The sequence below is a fragment of the Marmota flaviventris genome, chromosome 14 (assembly GCF_047511675.1).
Source record: "Marmota flaviventris isolate mMarFla1 chromosome 14, mMarFla1.hap1, whole genome shotgun sequence".
Taxonomy (NCBI): Eukaryota; Metazoa; Chordata; class Mammalia; order Rodentia; family Sciuridae; genus Marmota; species Marmota flaviventris.
Window position 1 is genome coordinate 45,662,589 of NC_092511.1, and position 21,028 is coordinate 45,683,616.

The 21,028-nt window shown below is 41.8% G+C and overlaps 1 protein-coding gene across 3 annotated transcripts in view; it reads left to right on the forward strand.

The window, feature by feature from the left end:
- Positions 1-276: 276 nt before the first annotated feature.
- The window catches only part of Ccdc85a (coiled-coil domain containing 85A), a 175,645-nt gene continuing 154,893 nt past the window's right edge, over positions 277-21,028 (forward strand). Inside the window, exons 1-2 of one of the 3 annotated variants that reach the window (XM_027934588.2) lie at positions 277-1,377; positions 8,497-9,445. In XM_027934588.2, the coding sequence (XP_027790389.2) occupies positions 1,117-1,377; positions 8,497-9,445 (1,210 nt within the window). In that variant the 5' untranslated portion in view covers positions 277-1,116. The remainder of the gene's footprint in view (positions 1,378-8,496; positions 9,446-21,028) is intronic. The other 2 variants (XM_027934593.2, XM_027934592.2) reach the window with 2 other exon arrangements.

Genomic DNA, 21,028 nt, shown 5'->3' on the forward strand with positions numbered 1-21,028 from the left:
TGCACATGGTCGGTTATTCCTCAGGTCCTGCTACCCCATTTTTCCTGATCCCCAGTCCCTTCAAATACCAAGCACCTCTCTTTTGATTGGCAGCTGTTTCCCTGCCTGGTGACAAGCCTGTCCTGCTGGGGGCTGAGGAGGGAGCGCCTTTGGTCACAGGGTGGCGCGCGCGAGCCTCTCAAAGCCCAGGCGACCACAGCTCCGCACCTGCTCTTTTATATCAACCCCACCCGCACCCCAGCGCTCCAGGAGGCGCGCCCCCAGCCTTCCCGGGTGGGATAGCGAGGAGCGCTTCTCTGGGACCTGGGTGACAGTCGGGCGGCAGTAGCGTCTGGCCCGCGGGAGAGCTGCTGCGGGCTGCGGAGGTCCCCGGCTCTAGGCTCCTCCTCTTACCGGCCCCCCACCCTCCCCATCTCAGCTCTTTGCAAGGCTTCCTGGAGCAGCCTTGGAGCAGCAGCAGGCGCAGCGCAGGCAGCAGGAGGAGCACAGCCGGCCAGCCGCGCCGAGCCTTCGGGCAGCGGCGATGGCGTGCTAGAGCAGTCCGGGAGGCTCCGCGGAGCCCGGGGCACCCTACACCTCTAGGAAAGAAGAGGACCCCCAGGGGCTGCAGCTGGGAAAGGGGGAGGCAAGTGCGTGTGTGTGTGTGTGTTTGTGTGTATGAGAGAGAGAGAGAGAGAGAGAGAGAGAGAGAGAGAGAGAGAGAGAGAGAGAGAGAGAGTGTGTGTGTGTGTGTGTGTAGGGCGGAGGGCAGGGGATTCATTCGAGAGCGCAGTCCCCTGGATGCCCCCGCCGGTACTCCAGGTTTTCCCGCGTGGGAGCCGGCTCCCTGACGTCGCTCACCATGGACTTGCGCGGAGTTGAAACCGGCCAAAGCACCAACCCGCAGTTGACTGCCCAGCCCTGGGGCATCGCGGGTGCGCGCAAGGGGATGGCAAGGTAGGATGGACGCCCAGCGCGACCACCGCCGCCCCAACGCAGCGGTCCCCGGGCGGTGCCGCTGACTCTCCAGAGCGCACAGGCGTGTGGGTGGAGGCGGCCCCGCTTCGCCCGCGTCTTCGCGAGTCGCTTTGCCTCTTCGCCTCTTCCACCCACTCGCACCTGCCACCGCGCCAGACCATGTCGAAGGCTGCTGGAGGCACAGGGGCGGCGACAGAAAGTTGTCCCCCAGCCCCGGCTGGTACGTCCCCCGCCGCCGCGGTGGAGGATCTGTCCAAAGTATCAGACGAAGAGCTGCTGCAGTGGAGCAAGGAGGAGCTGATCCGCAGCTTGCGGCGCGCCGAGGCAGAGAAGGTGAGCGCGATGCTGGACCACAGCAACCTCATCCGTGAGGTGAACCGTCGCCTGCAGCTGCATCTCGGAGAAATCCGCGGGCTCAAGGTGAGCGCAGGGTCAAACGGGGAGCGGGGTGCACTGGGAAGGGGGGAAGACAAACTTTCTCTCGCTTCTTCAACAGGCGATTCTCCCCTTTCTCCCAGTCAGCACCCCTCACCCTCATCCTCAGCCCTTAGGAAAGTTTTTCAAACTTTGGAGGCTTTTGCTTGCCTCGTTTTCTCCATATGGGGCGCGCCAGCTTCGAGGCTCTCTAGGGTCCTTCGAAGCCAGTAGAGAAGGCGCCTAGAATGCTGAAAATCGGGGTGGGGTGGGGACCTGATGGGCACGCAAAACCTTTAATTTCCAAAGGACCCTGTAAAGTCGATGCTTTGGGGAGCCGGGTTATAGCCAACCAGGGGGAAAGGAGAGCAAAGGAGAAAGATCAGGGCATCTAAGACTTCGGGGGTCAGGGATATGGCTGCCCTGGCGCCACCAGCTCTCTGCTGAGCAGAGGGCGATGAAAGGGCACCACTGCCGAGAGAAGGGGTGGGGGGTGGGGGTGTCCAGAGAGAAGACGCGGGCGCCACCCTTGGAGCCTGCGTGTGTGTTACCGGGTGCAGAGGATCTTAAGTTCTGCCTTCAAGTAGACTCCTAGCTTTTGTGCTCTCACCTCCACTTCGGCTAACGTCACCTGGAGTTGCCTTACTCCCCTCCCCAGTTTACCCCTAATTTGATTTTAATTTTATCCAGCGTGTAAAGAAGGGGGAGGCAGCAAAGGACTCAATATGGAGGGGTCAAGGTTTTGAAAGGGTACCCAAGTGTCGGGCAGTAATGCTTTCTTTTTGATCCCGTCATCTTTCTGCCCATAGCAAAAGGAGGGGGGAATCCCCAAGCGCCACTAACCTAACTTTTCTCCTTGGAAATCTCTGTGTGTGCCGGCAGCATGCCCACAAGGCTGTAGCAGACCTGGTGGCAGGGTGACCGGGAACCGCCCTGCCGGCAGGCACTGCAAACTTCCTCTCCTCAAGGCTTGCCTGGTGCCTCCTGGTATTCCTTCCTCTCATTGTTCTGCTTTTGTTTATAGGAAGCCAGACACAAACGAAATCACTGTAGAGACCTCAGGGAGCAGATTCCCGCAGGCACAAGCTGTTCTTGTCCCTTTCCACTTCCACCCCACTTCTCAGGCAGTGGACTCTGTTCGGTTAATTGCCTCATGCCCTGGGATTTTGGGGCAAAGAGGGGTGGGAGGGGCCGGGTGCCCAAGACTCACCTGTGTGCTAAAGTCAGTGTGGGTGAAAATGGCCCTTCCCAGAGACCCAAACTCGCTGTCATATAGTCCCTAGAGAGGGTGTAATAAGGAAGATTCCATGGTTAGAGAAATCCCAAGGCTTGCTCTCTTCTTTATTTTAATTCATTACTAATGGAGTATTTATTAAGAACCAGGCACTTTGGGGAATAGAAGTAGGCTAAAATAGTGAGAAGGAATATCAGAGGTGGATTTGAATCTAGAGTCTGCGTCTGCCAGAAAGGTGAGCTTGGCTAATTAATTTGTCAGATCTTTATTTTATTCACCAATAAAATGCAAATGATAAGAATCATTTCCTATGGTGTTGTGACAGTAAGTTATGATCACACAGGGAAAGGTTTAATACTGGACTTGACTGCAAAATATGGTGGTTAGAGTCATCAGGAGAGGACATATACATGCATAGTCATTAATTTCCAGGTCTGGGTTTCTTAGGCAAAGCTAGACAGTGGTATTAATTCTCTCCAATTTAATCTTCCAAGGTTTGAACCATGATGTGGCTTGGGAAAGTTTTAAATTACTTAATCAATTAATTTCCTGAATATTTAATGCTATGAAGAATCAATATAATAGCTTAAGAAATTCTTCAACATTCTTTTAGGTTGTGTGGACTTGACTGTGTATGAGGGTCTAGGTGTGAGTGGGAGGGGTCTGGGTGGTGGGCTGCCTGTTCTTTACTGGAGGAGCCTCATTTAGAGAAACAGCTGTTTGGCCAGTTAAAAGTGGCAACCAGGTAAGAAAGTTTCCCTGTGGCCTAGATTCATGACCTGGCATTAAAAGACTCCCTAGCCTATCTCTATCAAGTTCGGAAATGATGGAGGTAGTTACTTTCTGTGGCAGAGTATACTCTTTTGATGTCAGCCCTGGGCAAATTCAGGAGGTGGCCTGAGGGTGCCATGGGGTTAAGGCTCTGCTGAGAGATAAATATTCTCCCTTCTCTTCAGCATTTGGCCTCAGAGCTTCCTTAGACACTGCAGCAATCAGAAACATGATTGACTGAATTAATGGTAGGTATACTTATTTATTTTGTCTTAACCATAAGAAAAAGAGATTTTATATTTGGGCCTCTATGGTTGGATACTGTGCATTGAGAGGTGTAAAGGTAGGATAATGAAGGCCACAACACTTTTCTTTGCTGTGCCCCTTTCTGTGAACTGACATTGACATTATATCTAAATATTTTTAAGGCTAGTACATAGGACTGCAGCTGTATGATTTGTCAGCATGGGCAAACTGTTAACCTCTCTGAGTCGTTTTCTCATCTGCTCAATAGGGATTTTGATTCCACACTAAGTTTTGTGAAGAGTAAGTGATACCCAGATGCAGAAGCTCAGTGAGCCTAGTTAGCTTTCTCAAAGTCACACAGATTAAAATGTTGGAAATAGGTCTACTTTCTTCTTCCTTGGGTTGTTGACATTCTTTGATTAGAATGTGTGAACTCAAAAGGGATGGAGAAAGGAGATTAGGGTGCTGGATTCCTGAGAAACATTTCTTTGTATTATTGAGCATATACCAACCTTCAGGTTACTCTGACCCAGAATCCCGTTGGGGGGATGATTCTGGGGCAACTGAATCTCTGTTGATTTGTTGTCTGAATTTCATTAATTTCTCTACTTGCTCCCTAACACATCAAACCCTTCCCCTAATCCTACAGTAAGAAGAAAGAACAAATTAGAACATTTCTTTAATCATAGATGCAGTTCTTCATAGTCTGTAGGCAGAAGATTGAAAGTTTGGGTGGTATTATAGGAGATGGACTTCAAGGTTTAAAAGTCCACTTTAGTCACTGGGATAACATCTATTGGACTATGGTGATGTCAGAAGAACACTTAGGGTTTGGAAAAAGAAATTCCAAGTCTTTTTTTTTAATTAGTTGCTCAAAACATTATAATGATCTTGACATATCATATATCATACATTTGATTCAAATGGGGTATGAATTTTTATTTTTTCCCACATGTACAGATTGCAGGATCACATTGGTTATACAATCACGTTTATACATACTGTCATACTAGTATCTGTTGTATTCTGCTGCCCTTCCTATTCCCTTCTTATCCCTCCTCCCCTCCCCTCCCATCATCTCTCTCTACCCCATCTACTGTAACTCGAAATTCCAAGTCTTAATGAGGAAGATTTGAAGAACCAGCTCATAAAGTTATTATCAAGCTGGTTGCTTAGCTGGGCATCAGAGGGTGAAGGAAATATCCCCAAATTAGTAACTAAATAATATTCCTGAGAAAATTAATAATAGGAAGGAGCTGTGATAAAGGAAAGTGAATGGGCCCATACCTGCTCCCAGCCACCCTCCTGGAATACTGAGAAAGGGCTGTTTTAGGTTCTTTGGAGAGGACATTAATTAGAGAGGACATTAACTGAGAAGCCTTTGGAATTCCAGTTTGCATTCCCGTTCTAGAGAAATCAGGAGTAGCTGTGGGGATAGTCAAAAGGAAGTGTTTTCAGATGTAGATTCATTCAGATGAAGAAGAACATGACTTGAACTTTCTATCAAATGCCAGGATTAAACTAAATGGTGAATAATTTTTTGAAGCTTAGAAAGATTAATTTTGTTTAGTATTATTTTCTCTGAATATCCACAGCTTCTGATTTTCTCTAAAGCATCTGCATCAAGGGATAATTTATCCTCTTACTATTGTGGACTCCAACATGGCAGGGCTCACTGAAAACAATTGTAAGAAGCCCTTTTTCAGTAGTTACAGCTGTAGCCTTTCCCCCCCCCCCATTAAAAAATTTTATTTATTTCTTTATTTTTATTAGCTCATTTTAGTTGTATACAATATTAGGGTTGCTGTAGACTTTTTTGGTCCCAAGCCTAGGGCTTTTAAAGGGTTGATCAATCCAAGAACACGTATTAAACACATATTAAACACCCACTATATTCAAGGTACCATAATAAATATGTTGCAAATGTCCCCCCCACCCCCCAAAAAAGACATCAGACTTCTCCTCTGCCTTCTAGAAGCTATGTTATCTATATGAGAAAGGAGATAACTGATGCCCAATGAATGCTAAAGTGTGTTTCAGGCATTAACAACAGGTGGGATGTTACTTCATTCATTTATTCATGGGGTGGTGTTCCATGCAGGGGGAGACTTCTCAGAGAAATCTGTCCTTTGAAATAAGTTCATACAGGCAGGAAGGTGATACTTCTAGCTGGAATGCATGGTATTCTCAGGGTTCAAAACTAGTTAACAGAAGGAGCTAAAGGTGGAAAGGCAGAAAAATCCTTTTAGGCTTGGCCCAGGGGTTTATTCACTTCTTGGCAAAGGGAAGGTGTTGGAGGTTGGTTAGCAGCAGAAGGAAAACATTCAGGAAATGTTTTTGAAGTTGAAGATCAGTCTGGTTCAGCAGGCCAAGGAGTGCTTGGATTGGAGTGGGGGAGGGAAGACTAAGGCAGAAAGGCCAGCTAGGAAACTGTTGGCAAATGTCAGGTCCTAGTCATAAAGGGGCCATGGAAAGCAAAAGGAAGAGGCCGGCATTGGAAACAAGGAAATGGAGTTGTTGGTAACGCCAAGAGTTACAAATGGAGTTAGAAACGAAGCTGCATAGGCTTCTTCCTCAAGCCTCAAAATTCCCTTTCATCTTAGGCCTTGTTAATGTCAGGAAGTGAAGGATATGGTTGGCAGATGTTTTCAAGTGTATTTACTAGTCAATATCAGGGGAAGTATGGGAATCAACCTCAGTTTAAAAGAAGTAAGTCCCCTCTCTGAGAACCTCAGGTTCTGGATTGGATGATGAAATTGCAAGACCAGAGGATTTCAGGCTTGGAAAAACAGGGTAACTCTTAGGTAGCAGTCCCATAGCTGCCTGTATATCATTTCTATCAAACCCTGATGCTTCTTTCACTATATGTGTGAATGGAGAGCAAGTGGGAATGGCACAATGCATTTTTAAATTTCTTAGTTTGGGGTACCTACATTGGGTGTACTGCATTCTGCATGCACAGGGGAGTGGAATAGATGAGGTTCCCATTCTCATGACTCTAGTGAGGGTGGAGACTTGAATTAGCAGGCATACATGGCAGTATTGTAATAAGTATGACAGAGGCAAAGTCTAAGGGGTGATATAGAACATAGAGGTAGACCTTCTTTATATTGGGGTGGCCCTTCTTCAGAATGCCTTCTATGGGGGAGTGACATGAAATGAACCCTGATGGCTGTGTAGAAGGCTGGGGAAAGAAAGCATTGCAAGTGAAAAAGGAGAAGGCCTTCCCCTTTGGTAGGTTGGGGGTGCTTAATGTGTGATGCTCACCTTCTGCCCTGCAAGCCACCTATCCAAGCTATCATCATCTCCCACCTGGACCAGCCTAGTAGTCTCCTTGCTGGTCTGGTGGCCATTTTGTCCTGTCTCCCTCCCTGCTCTCCCCTCCCCAACCCAGCTGGCTGCTTTTTTACACTGAACTATGATGGTTCTTCACAAAATGAATCATATGTCATTCCTCTACTCTCAGCTCTTCAACAACCCAAAGTCTGACCACTATTCAGTCCCTGACAACTCAGACCTTCCTTATCTCTGTGCTTTACATAGTGGCTTCCCTGTGACTTGGGCTTTTGCTGTCATGTCCTTTCAGGGGCTTTTGTACTTGCCTTGTCTCTGCCTGGGATCAGCTTCACTGACATGTTTGCTCTTTCATTTCACTGAGGTCTTTGCTTTAAATGTTTCCCTTTCCTGTAGAGACACCTTCTCTTGAAAAGTAGTAATTTTTAATCTGCTTTAGTTTTTATCCCAGAATCTTTCATTATGAGCCATTATGTGCTTTGCTTGTGTGTGTGTGTGTGTGTGTGTGTGTTTCCTATTCTTTTCCACCAGAATGAAAACTGGGGGATGTGAAGGTGTCTGCTACCTCTACTGATATATCCATATATCCATACCACTTGGGCTGGTTTCTGGCACATAATAGATGCTTTACTACATATTTGTGAATGAACAAATGGATCACCATCTATGCTGGAGAAGTAGAGCAAGTCATAGCATTTGGGATCTTGTGAGAATTGAAGCTATTCAAAGGTTTGTTTGTTTTTTTTAAACACGGGAGTGACTAGATGAACTTAATTTTAGAAATCAAGTCCCAAAACTTGTTTGGCTTGGAAGTAGAAGGTGAGGGAGGAGATGCCAGGGATAACTACAGGTTCTTAAAAAGAGCATAGGTGGAGGTGGGATTTGCTGAAACGTGTAATTTGGGAAGGGGTGTTGTCTATCAAGAGGTCCTTGAGGCTCAAGTATCAGATGCTTGGGAGATATTTTTTTGGGTATGGCAAATGGGTTGGATGTGCAGGACTGAAGTGCCACTAGAGGGCAATTGTGCCTTTCCCCAGTGGGGGGATTGGGGTTGCTCATTCCATATTGTGGGCTAAAAATTAAGTAGTCCTTCGATTGCTCTGTTGAAAGCCCTGCTGCCTCAGTGTTTTTAAATGTTTAGTAGGTGGCAAGTAGCCATCTTTCTTTCTAGAGGGTGGGGTAGGGGGAACCTTGTTTTTCTATTGACTGGTTCCCTGTTAATTAACTGGCTGTTCTCTAAATACTGTCTAGATGATCTTTGGATGAGTTAAGCTTTGAGAAGTCATTTTCCCCATCTATGGGTCCCCTTCAGAACCATAATAATTATTATCCATTATGTGTTTAGGTGAATATTAGATAAAATAATGCAAGTAAAGTATTGTGCAGGGAACATGACCAATGCCTATTATTTTTTGACTTTTAAGGATACTTAAAAATCTTCAGTTTCTTTTCACCTTCTTACCTCCTCTGGCAATTTCCTGGAGAATTTAGCATTTCCACATTCTCTGGCTCCTAGGAAGTCTGGCCTAATGAGGTCTCCTATGTGTACCTCCCTAGAATGGTTCTCTGTCTTTTTTCAGGATATCAACCAGAAACTCCAGGAGGACAACCAGGAACTGAGGGACCTCTGCTGTTTCCTGGATGATGACAGGCAGAAAGGCAAGAGGGTGTCCCGAGAGTGGCAGAGACTAGGCCGCTACACTGCTGGGGTGATGCACAAGGAAGTGGCCTTATATCTTCAGAAGCTGAAGGAGCTGGAGGTGAAGCAGGAGGAGGTGGTGAAGGAGAACATGGAGCTCAAGGAACTCTGCGTGCTCCTGGACGAGGAGAAGGGTGCGGGCTGTGCTGGCAGCCGCTGCTCCATTGACAGCCAGGCCAGCCTGTGCCAACTCACTGCCTCCACTGCACCGTATGTGCGGGATGTGGGCGATGGCAGCAGCACCTCCAGCACTGGCAGCACTGACAGCCCTGACCACCACAAGCACCACGCAAGCGGTGGCAGCCCTGAGCACCTGCAGAAGCCCCGGAGTGAGGGCAGCCCGGAGCACTCCAAGCACAGAAGCGCCAGCCCTGAACATCTACAGAAACCCAGGGCCTCCGGGACCCCAGATCACCCCAAAGCACTCAAAGGACCCAGCCCCGAGCACCACAAACCATTGTGCAAGGGTAGCCCGGAACAGCAAAGGCACCCACACCCTGGAAGCAGTCCTGAAATGCTGCCCAAACACGTGCTGAGCGGGAGTCCAGAACATTTCCAGAAGCACAGGCCAGGGGGCAGCCCGGAACACGCCAGGCACAGCGGAGGGAGTCCTGAGCATCTTCAGAAACACGCCCTTGGTGGGAGTCTGGAGCACCTACCCAGAGCCAGGGGCACCAGCCCCGAGCATCTCAAACAGCATTTTGGGGGGAGCCCTGATCACAAACACGGAGGCGGAGGCAGTGGTGGAGGCAGCAGGGAGGGCACCCTCAGACGACAGGCGCAGGAGGACGCGTCACTCCATCACCGGAATGTCTACAGTGGCATGAACGGTGGGTCAGTACGTGCTGGGGAACTGCGTTGACTGGGGCAACTCAGTAGAGTTCTGAATGACCAACGGCTTTCCAGCCATGCTGGAAAGGGGTGGATTGGGAGGAGGAAGAGGCATTGGCTCTGGAATTATGATGTGTGTTTCTTCCCCTCAATTTGTTTTTGTTTAATACAGTTATCAGTCAAGTAAGCCTGAAGAAGGTTGGGGGGTGAGGGATTAGAGGAGGGACAGGAACAATAATTCCCTGGGACCCTGAGTTGCCTGGGTGAAATCTAAATATTGGAGATAAAAATAGATTCTTCCCTCTTGACCTTTATTGAATTGTATGAGGTTTCCTACTCGGGCTCACTTGTTGAATGAAGTCTGAGCAGGTCCTGAATCCAAGCTAGTATCTTATGTTCAGGAAGAAATCAATATTTATGTTGAAAAGACACGTTGAAAAATAAATATGGTGTCCCTTGATGCAGACTTGATGCTACTTTGCTTGAGTGCTTATAAATGTTCCTTAATCTTGAGAATTTTTCCCATTGTGTTGGGGTGGTAGCATGAATCTGTGATTTTTATTTGTATCTAAAAATGTATCAGATAATTCCCTTCCCTACTCACCCAAAACTCACCAACCCTCTAACCAAACCCTCCTAAACATATTCTGGACAGTATGCTCTTCTACATTACATAAGAATCTTTATGGGTCATTTAAATGTACCTCTTTAAAATGTACAGATGTGCTTGGACACTCCTTTGAGTTCCAAAGCATAACATCCACTGCATTTGCTGAGGCAGCACTAAACCTGAGCTTTTAAACCTTTTGGAAGAGGCTTAATTTTCTGCATCTTGGTTCTGAAACCACTTTGAACTCAAGAGAGAAAGAAATCATTTCTTAAAGAAAACAAATCAAAAACCAAACAAGCAACACACATACACACACACTCTCGCAAATCCACAACCACAATAACCCACCTCCCCCACCAAACCTTACACTTCTTTTGTGTTACCTATCCTTGGGTTGAAGCTTAAAGTGATTGGTTTTTATAAATGTGGAACTTTTCATTCAAAACAACTGAGTTCCCCCCCCCCCCCCCCCCCCGCCTCTATTTGGGAGCTGCTCTATAGAGTTTATGTGCAGCTAGCTCTGAGCAGTTGTGGAAGAGGCTGCCGGTTTTAGCAGTGACACAAAGGGGTAAATTTTCAATATTGTACTTGGGGATTTACCTGTTGGATTCCATTTCAGCCTAATCCTTTTCTCATAGTGCTGAAAATTGACTCCGGAAGCTTGGCTTCTAATGCAGCCAGTGTTCTTTTCAGTGCAAATGGAACTAGAAAGAGGGAGGGGAGGGATAGGAAGCTACTGCTTTCTGGGTTGTTTGTGTTAAGAGGCTGCAGGGAGAAGCCAATTCACCTGCTTCCTGGAGGCCTCCTGGCTGGCTGGTGTCTGGACCAAGTTAACTGAACCTACACTCACTGTTGCCAAGAGCCACAGCAGCTGTGCCCCAGTGGCTTTGGGGGGGCGGGGGGGCTTGGCTATGCAGGTCTCCAGAAGAGATAAAACTCATTTAAAAAGATATTTTAGTTGTGTTATTATCATGAGATGGGTCATTGGCCATGACACTTGTCTTCAGGGGCTGTAATGGGTCAGTGGGGAGATAGTTAAGGACTTTTCCATTTTGTGATTACATTTTAATGAGCTGTAGAAGTAACTATGTGCACTATTTTAAGGAAACTTTGTTTCTTAAACTAAAACAAAACAAAATAAAACAAAAAACCCAATAGCTAGCGGCAGGTGGTTCACTTAATAAATAATTCTTCCATTATTATTCTTGAATATTATTATTTTTGACTGAGAAATTATAATTGTATATACTTGTTGGGTACAATGGACTGTTTTGATCTATGTATACAATGTGGAATGATTAAATTAAGCTAATTAACATACATATTACCTTGATGATATTTTTATATGAGACATTTGGAATGCACTTTCTTAGTTATTTTGAGATGTACATTGTTGTTGACTATGGTCATCAAGGTCTCAACATATATTCCTCCTGTCTGAAATTTTGTGCCCTTTAATGAACAACTCCACATTTTCTCCTTTCCCACTATCCCAGCCTCTGATGACCAGTATTCTACCGTATACTTCTGTGACTTCCACTTGAGTGGATCCTGTGGATAAGTGAGATCATGTGACATTTGTCTTTTTGTATCTGACTTATTTCAATTAATATAATATCCTTCATTTTTATCATGGTGATGCAAATGAAGGATTCCCTTTTTTTATGGTTGACTAGTATTCTATCTTCTATATATTCCACATTTCCTTTATCCATTCATCCATGGATGGACACTTAGATCAAGTCCAAATCCCTGCTATTATGACTACATGATGAAATAAATGTGGTAGTACAGATATTCCTTCTACATATTCATTTCAGTTACTTTGGAAGTATATCCAGAAGTAGGATTACTGGGTCATATAATCATTCTATATTTAATTTTTTGAGGAACTTCTGAACCATCTTCCATAATAGCTATACTAATTTATGTTCCCACCAACATTGTATGAGTTCCCTTTACTCAACATCCTCTCCAACATTTATCTTGCAACCTGTTGATAAAATCACCTTACCAGGTGTGAGGTGACATCTCATTATAGTCTCAATTTGCATTTCTCTAACAATTAATGATGCTGAACATTTGTTTGTATTCCTGTATTCCATTTATAGACCTTTTGAGAAATGTTGTTCAGTCTTTTGCCCATTTTTAAATTTGGGTTGTTTTCTTGCTGTGGAGTTGTTTGAACACTTTAGAGAGTATTCAACTTTATAAATTCTTTTTATGCTTTGCACAATAACCTTTTATAAGAAGTATGACTTGAAGATATTTTCTCTCATTCTGTGTGTTGTCTCTACTTTCTCCATTATTTCTTTTGCTGTGTAGAGGCTTTCTAGTTTGATATGATCCCATTTTTCTATGTTTACTTTTGTTGCTGTGCTTTTAGGGTTAGATCCAAAGAATCATTGCCCAGACCAGTGTTATAGAACTTGTCCCTATTTTTCCTTTTAGTAATTTTATAGTTTCAGGTCTTATATTTAAGTCATTCATCTATTTTGAAGATTTTATGATGATTTTTGTATTTGGTACAAAAATCTTTCATTCTTCTGCATGTGGATATCTAGTTTCCCCAATGCCATTTATTAAAAAGACTGTCCTGTCCCCATTGTAAGTTCTTGAAAACTTTGTCAAAAATTATTTGACCCTAAGTGTTTGGGTCTATTTCTGGAGTTTCTGTTCCATTCCATTCATCAATCTGTTTTTTTTTTTTTTTTTTTTTTTTTTTTTTTTTGCCAGTACCATGCTATTTGATGACAACTGCTTTATAATATGTTTTGAATTGGAGAAGTGTAATGCTTTTAGCCTTTAGTAGAAGATTATTTTGGCTACTCAGGGTCTTCTGTGGTTCCATATGGACTTAAGGATATATAGATATATTTTGCCATTTTTGTGAAAAATGACATTGGGATTTTAATAAAGATTGCATTGTATCTTTAGATTGCTTTGGGTGGACATGGACATTTTCACAATATTAATTCTTCAATCCATGAACACAGAACATCTTTCAGCTTATTTGAATTTGAATTTTCTTCGATTGCTTTCATCAGTGTTTTATAAATTTCAGGATATAAGTCTTTTACCTCCTAGATTAAATTTATGCATGCTTAATTTTTTTATGTTTCCCAAGAGTTTATTATTAGTTTATAGAAGTGCTGCTGATTTTTGTATGTTGATTTTTGTGTCCTGCAATTTTACCGAATTTGCTTATCAGGTCTGCAGGTTTTTTGGTGGATACTTGGGTTTCCTATACATAAAATGATGCCATCAGCAAATAGACACAATTTTCTTCTTCCTTTCCTATTAGGATGGCTTTTATTTCTTTTGCCTAATTTCTCTGGCAGAGATTTCCAATACTATGTTAAAAAGAAGTGGTGAGAGTGAGCATCTTAGAGGAAAAGCTTTCAAGTTTTTACTGATGAGAATAGCATTACCTTCAGGTTTGTCATATTACCTTTATTGTATTGAGGTACATTCCTTCTATAATTGAAATGATTTTTACCATGAAAGGATCTTGAATTTTGTTAAATGTTTTTAAGGTTTCTGTTGGGAGTTTTCCTCTAGTTTAATCGATGCACGATTTAACTTAAAAGAAAAATTTTTAGGTATAACCTTTAAACAATGCCTTACACAAAGCAAGGTATATTTGTAGAGAACGATCATATTACATCATGACTTATTTTTGCCTGAATTCTGGTAAACATGGTGGGTCAGGCAAATGTTTTGTAGAATCGAGCAACTTAATTTAGCGACAAATTTGATTTAATAGCTACATTATTGAATCACACTGCAGTTTTAATTCTTGCGTCTACTTCAAGTTTTCTCATTCTTAAATTTTCTCATCTTGTGCCTACTTCAAGTTTTCCCATTCTTGTGACTACTTCAAGTTTTGTCATTCAGATCTTCTGGTGACAGTCGATATCCTCACCAGAGTATATTTATAGTACATTTGGATTGCATTTTCATTTCAGTAATTAATTGGAAAATGAAGTGGCACAATGAGATGTTTATGGATCATCAGCCTATAAACTTGTGCATTGGTAGTTTGTATTTATCCTGCCGTTACAAATTAATTTTTGATATGGATGGTAAGACATGCTTTTTCACATTTTAAAAATTGCCACACAATTTGTTTGAATCATTGGTGTATAGACAGATAAGAAGTAGTAGCGAGGTTAATCCCAAATTACAGATTTGCTGAGTCATTTCCAGAGCTCCTCCTTTAGGGTTGGGATGAACTATGAGTGTTTTGGTTCAGCACTTGCATGTTTTTGTAGGAACAAAAAGCAGATGAAAGGAAAAGGAAGGAGTGCCTAAATTATGGCAGGCAGAGAGATGAAATATATACTGGCAGAATATTGTCCTACCTGTAAGATATGCATTTTCTCCAAACACACACACTTAAGCACACCGAGGGAACGTCAATGAAAAGGATTGCTGTTTTAGTTGACTGGGCCTTGGCCATCTTTAAATCTTCTTGTCTTCCAATGAGAAACTCAGTAGATGAAGTAGTTGAACTTGGTATCCCGGAGTTTCCTTTGATTAAAACCAGTGGCTTAATTTCCAACTAGAATGCAAAGATGAATTTTAGGTCTTTTTTTTTTTTTCTGTTTTAAAAGTAAGCCTCTGTAAATTTGTTAATTAACAGCTAATTAAGAAAACACAAGCAACACATGCAACCAGAAAAAAACACACAGAAAAACCTTTAAGGTTAAAAAAAAAATCCTCATGAATACATTTTCTTCTTTGGAACTTATTGTTCAACTACTTTTTCCCCCCTCCAGTTTGTAGAGGGTTCCATTCAACACTTATCACATCTAGACATTAAAGCATTTGTACATTCATTAAAGTTGCTTGCTGTATTCCAGATTAGCAAATATGTAATTGAATATCCACTTCTAGCTATAAAAGTACACAACTGGCCTCCACTACTGAGAATGGGGATTTCACTTACCTAATCCATTGAAATTCAAAGTGGAATTGAACTTTCTTAGAAGGTGAAAGTATTTTCCCCTCCAAAGGAGTTTTGCCAGATATTTGCTTTTTAACAGATACCTATTTCTGCTCAGGCCTTGGGTGTTTTGGATGGTACTGGTTCTAGCAATATCTGTTGATTGTTGACCTTCCAGATAATAAGCTTCTGATGATTAGGGGCCCTTATAGGCAGCTGGCCCATTAGGCACTATCAAGAAAAACTAGTAACATTGTTTGATTTTAACACCAGAGGCACGTATTGCTGATTATCAGCAAATGAGAAGGAATAAATAAATAAATAACCCAATTACTCTGTATCGTGTTGTTTATTTTTCCTTTCTAAAAATAAGATAATTGGTTAACCATCCTGCTGGTTCTGTCTGTTTCCTCTTGCTTTCTTCGAGCACATTCCAGTGAATAGCAGCTTCATCCTCTTCTTTAATATCACCCTCGCCAGTGGGAGCACACATGAGGAAATTATTTGCTTGTGTTAGACAAGGGCCACTTAGAACTCATTCGACCTTGCTGTTTGGAATGCCAGGGTTCTACGTCTTCCTCCTGAATACTTCTTATTATTTCTTTCCTTACTTTGTGAGTGACTCTAGAGTTGGAAAGAGTAGGGTATTTCTCCCCCAAATTCTTCTTGTATCTTGGGGCTTCTCAGCAGTGGCAATGACTTTTGGACCAGAAAATTCTTTGTGTGAGGTGATGTCTTATGCATTTTAGGAGGTTTAGCAGCATCCCAGGGTTTTACCTATGAGTAAATAAAAAATGTCACCAGTTGGGGCTTAAGCTGTAACTCAGTGGTATAGTGCTTGCCTCCCACATATGAGGCACTGTGTTCGAATCTCAGCACCACATAAAAATATATAAAGATATTGTGTCAATCTACAACCAAAAAAAAAAAAAAAAAAAAAAAATCACTGCTTCACAGCAGTGGTTTTCAATCTGGCTGCAGATTAACAGCACGTTGGCTCTGAAAAATACCCGTGGTTGAGCCTCGCACAAGGAGATGTAAATTGAGTTGATTTGGTACCAACCTTGGGCACTTTTCAAAAAGTGTTCCTCAGGTGAATTGAATGTGTAGATTAGGTGCACACTCCCTATATAAGGGACTGTTGCCAAGATGTGTTGGTGTGAGTGAAGGTCTGAAACACCCAAGCTTCTGGCAGAAGAATGTTGATGTCTCCTTTTTCCTTTGCTGAGTTCCAGGATGGAGAAGGATGGACGGACTGACTGACTTTAGCTGGTAAAAATCTTTGCCCTGTCAACTCTAGGCTAAGACTATGTGAAAATGTACTACTTTGGAGTGTGGGTTGCAGGTGGAGTTGTTATGTTAATTTTGGGGAAATTGACATGTGTGGTTCGAGTCTGCTTTGGTTTTTGAAAACTTCACATCAAGATGGAATTTGCAATGGACATTAGTAGTGAGTATAGATCAGGCAAACCCTGTAGTGCTAAAGAGTATTTCCCACAAGGGAATGCTGCATTGCAAATCTCCCACTTAAGAAGTTTTAATCTGAATTTTAATACTGCTCCTTATTTTCTGTTCAGGCTATTAATGAGTAACTAAAGACATTGATAACACAAAGTGGCCTTGTCTGTGAGAAGTAAGATAACCTGTGAGTAGAGGAACTCATTGGGATTTCTCTGCAGCAAGGCTGTGAATTAATAGTGGTGCACTATCACATGAATAATCACTCATACATCTTTTATTTTGCTTAGAAAAAATCAGAACATCATTTATGAATGCATTTGGACAATAGAAATCAAACATCTCTTGGAAGAGAAATTTCAACAGTTAGAACTAAGGACTACCAAAACAGATTTTAATTGAGGTTCTTTGTGTATATTTTCTATTGTACAATCTGACACATAGAGGCTTACAAAAATAAATAGTAGTTTTTGTTGTTTAAGTTTGAATACAGTAACTTGGGAACCTTCTAGACACTTTGATAGGACATCAATTGAAGTTTTGAAAAACAGCAGTGATTTATTGTACCACATTTGTATGTGCAAAGCATAATGCACCGATCAGAAGAGAAGACTACATTTTGATTTAGTCAGATAGAAAGCTTAACATTGGAAGTGCAGTTTAAGAAAATTGCAAAATATTTGAGGTACTAATTATTGGAAAACCTAGGAAATACCTTAGAATGATATTATCTAGCACAATTTAAGATTTTCAACTCCACTGGCAATAATAGCCCAAGGCTATAAACGTTCTTTAAATATGGGAGGGGGACATTTAAATCTTTTCCTAAGGAGGTTGTCTATCAGTTTTATGTATGTGTACATGTAGTTATATTCTTTTTGATAACGATAATATTGTATCCAAACAATGCCAGATATTCACTTGATTCTGTTTATTCTAACAAATGTTCAAATGCATCTGGCACCCAGTCACATAAGCTAGTTGTTGTCATAAATTAAATGAAGAATCTCTTTCAAATGATTATGATCCTGTCCTATAGACTCAGTTGAAATCAATTAAATGTTCTGGCTCATTACAAATCTTCAGCAGACATAATAGAAAACAACATAATCATTGAATTAGTGATGCATTTATCATTTCATTTTAACTGAAATAATTTAGAACCAAGGATGGGAAAGTGAAAACCTTGAGTTATTTCATCAGGTAACAACTTTTTACAAATATCAAATGAATACAGATATGTGAATGCATATTCATAAACACATGAAAAAATGCAATACAAATACAAAGTATGTAGGACGATCCATGTATCATAGTAAGGATATGCTATCTTAGAAGCGTTTTGTTGGGATCTTGGTCAAGTTTCACTGGTCAGAAATAAAAGTGCAAAGCCAATTTTTGCCAAAGCAAATACATATGTTATATCTTACTGTGTAACCTCACTGGGCCTGATGGGAATTTTCCAGACTGAAAGTTTGAGCTTAGGCTCTAGAATGTCTCCAATTTTAGCCACTTACTTGTGATTTAAGTGGTAAAATTGTCTACATTAAATGGCTGTGATGGATATTCTCATTTAAATCGCTCCTTAAAAAGCAGACCCTCCATGCTCTCAGCCATGCCCCTTTATGTCCTCAGCAGGCCTAACTCATTTTCTCATTATGTCTAAGTTCTTCTGTTTCTAATGAATCATTATAGCTTGGGAAAATAGATGACCACACCGCTTAGACATGTATTTTGAAGAAAGAATAAATGATCTTGAGGTGCCCTTCTATGTGTAAAGTGCATAGCTTTAGTGTGTGGTTCATGTGTCATCCTTCTAAAAGTATGTTGGCTTTTCAAGGTATATCCTTGCTTTCAAAGTCTCGGCCATACTTCAAATAATCGAGGTGTTTCTGTAATAAGAACTTAAATGTTCACTTCTGGGGTACTTTGACATAATTTAGTTGTCCTTACTAGCACTTTAATGCATAGTATTTATGGTGAGCATTATCCATATTTGAAAAAGTATTTATTTCAAATTTGATCCTGAGAAAACTATGAATAGTTTCATGTTCTGAAATGGGGCTGACTTTTCAAGAGAGCTAGGAAATTTGAGCTCGATATCAAGAGTAGACTATGGGATACTTGAGAACATAGACATGAAATCTCAGCTCTAATTTATAAGAGTCTCTAATCTGCAAAAGAGTGAGGTTCAAGTTACTGCTGTGCCTGACATAAATTGCTTTCTCTTTAGAGTGCCATTCAAGTGTTTCCAATAGAAAGAAATGCTGCTCTTTCTGAGGCAGAGGATTCATCAGCAGCAGAGAGAGGCAGAAGAGGTGTTTAGAGCAGGGAAGATGGGAGAGGGAGTAGCAGTCTGCACTGATAGCCTTGTAAAGGCATTACTGGCTTGTCCTCTGTGAAAAGGGCAATAACTGGTTATTCACATGTGGCTGTTCATTTACAGAGCTCACATAACAGAGTTATATGTATCATAAGAGCTTCTGTTACTCAAATCATTATTGAAGAATACAAGAAATCTTGGGATTTTTTTCTTCTATCTAGGCTTCGATTGAAGCTAGGTGCACATTCAATTGCTGAGTAAATAAAACCTTAGCAATGGCTATTTTAGTTTTTATTCAGAACCTTAAGTATTTTGGAGACTTTTTCTAAGGCAGATAAAAAGGTCGCCTTTGGTAATTGCTCATAGTGTTTCAACTATTTGTGCTCTCACGCTATACACGCAGCATTTAATGTTGTGTATTTCATAGAACATTAAATGTTAAATGCATTGAATCTAATGATATTGAAGTGCCCCCTCCTCCACCTCTTCCACCTTCATTTTCAGCAAAAGAAAAGTGAATCCTTACATTTTAAAATTGGGCATATAAGGTTTTTGCCTGCAGGTATGATTGAGGGATAGCATGTCTTAGTTAAGTTCTGATGACCAGGCTTTGGAAGGTGGTCTTGATGCTTTGAGTTGTCTTTTCTAGTCAAGTCGATTCATCATTGCATTAAACACAGTATTTTGCTTCTGGTCTTGATTATAAAAGAAACTGAAAGTTATTCTCATCTTTTTCTCAATTATTGAGACTTCTGGCTTTTAGGGAGATCTCTGATCTGGATTATAGTGGTATCTACAGCTTCTTAAATGTCTATACTTGCTAGTTAAGATTTTTGAAGAAGCACGAGTTGCCTTTGGTGCAGGGTGTCTTTCTTAAAAACATAATTTTTTTTTGTGTGTGTAGGTATGTACCGTTTTAGTCAATATGGACAACATTTGACTGCAGTCCCTGAAGATTTTGATGGAACTGTAAAATTCCTGTTGTCTGATATCTTTATTGAACCTTTTCTATGTTTAGATAAACAAATGCTTACCATTGTTACAGTTGCCTAGAGAATTTGGTACAGTAACGTGCTGGATAGGTTGTAACATAGCAGCAATAGGCTATACCATATAGCCTAGGTATGTCATAGGCTTTATCATCAAAATTTGTGTAAGCCCTGATGTTTACACAAATGACAATCTCCTAACCAAGTCTCAGAATGTATCCCTATCATTAATTGGTGCATGACTGTATACACATGTGTGTAGTTTTATTTTGTAGTCAACTGAGAACATATCAGTTTCAATGCTAAATAATAGAAAAAAGATTAGCTAGGCACTGTGGTGCATGCCTGTAATCCCAGCTGCTCAGGAGGCTGAGATAGGAGGATTGCAAGTTCAAGGCCAGTCTCAGCAACATAGTGAAGCCCTAAGCAACTTTAATGAGACCCTATCTCAAAAGGGCTGGGAATGTAGCTCACAGGTGCATCGCCCCTATACCATAAAATAAAATAGGAGCATATAGTTCTATTTAGTTCAAAACTACACAAATCACAGAACTTGGAGTTCTAAATAATCAACATTAAAGACACTAAATACTCAACTCTCCCATATTCTGAATGAGAAAATTGACTTTCAAAGAAATTTAACAACTTTCCCAAAGCCAGTTGCCAGTTAGCTTGATTTCTTCGGATCCTCTAACTCCCCAGGTACAGAATTAGTTATATAAAGGGGGCATTAATTCTTCATATTTGGAGGCCACTGTGGTAGGGGAATGTTAATGGAGTAGAAAGCCATTTTTTTCTCCCATTCATGTTGGACTTTCTAGAAAACTAGAGACATGCAATGATGAGAGTGGGAGACGGGTGGCTGTCACTAGGCTCTGGTTTGGAGAAGTATTGAAGACCTGATGATCTAGTAGGTGAGCTCAGTCTATTTCTTGGGAACTTCTGGCCCATCCCTAGGGGGCACAGTCCACAGATAGATGGACAACTGTCAAAATGCATCCCTAAAGGAGGGGACACTTTCATTCCTGGCCTGGAGAGGTCTAACATTCTTATGACTGGCATGGTCTCTTCCACCCCAAGGCAATACTCCTTCCAGATAATAATTCCTGGGAAAATAGACTGACTTTAGTCTGGTCCTCACACCCCACTTTGGGTTAACAGCTACCATGCTGTGTGTCAGGAGAAGTACTGGCTTCTAGATGGCAAGAAACAGAAGGGAAAGAGACCAGGAGCAAAGAGATCAGCCAGATGGCA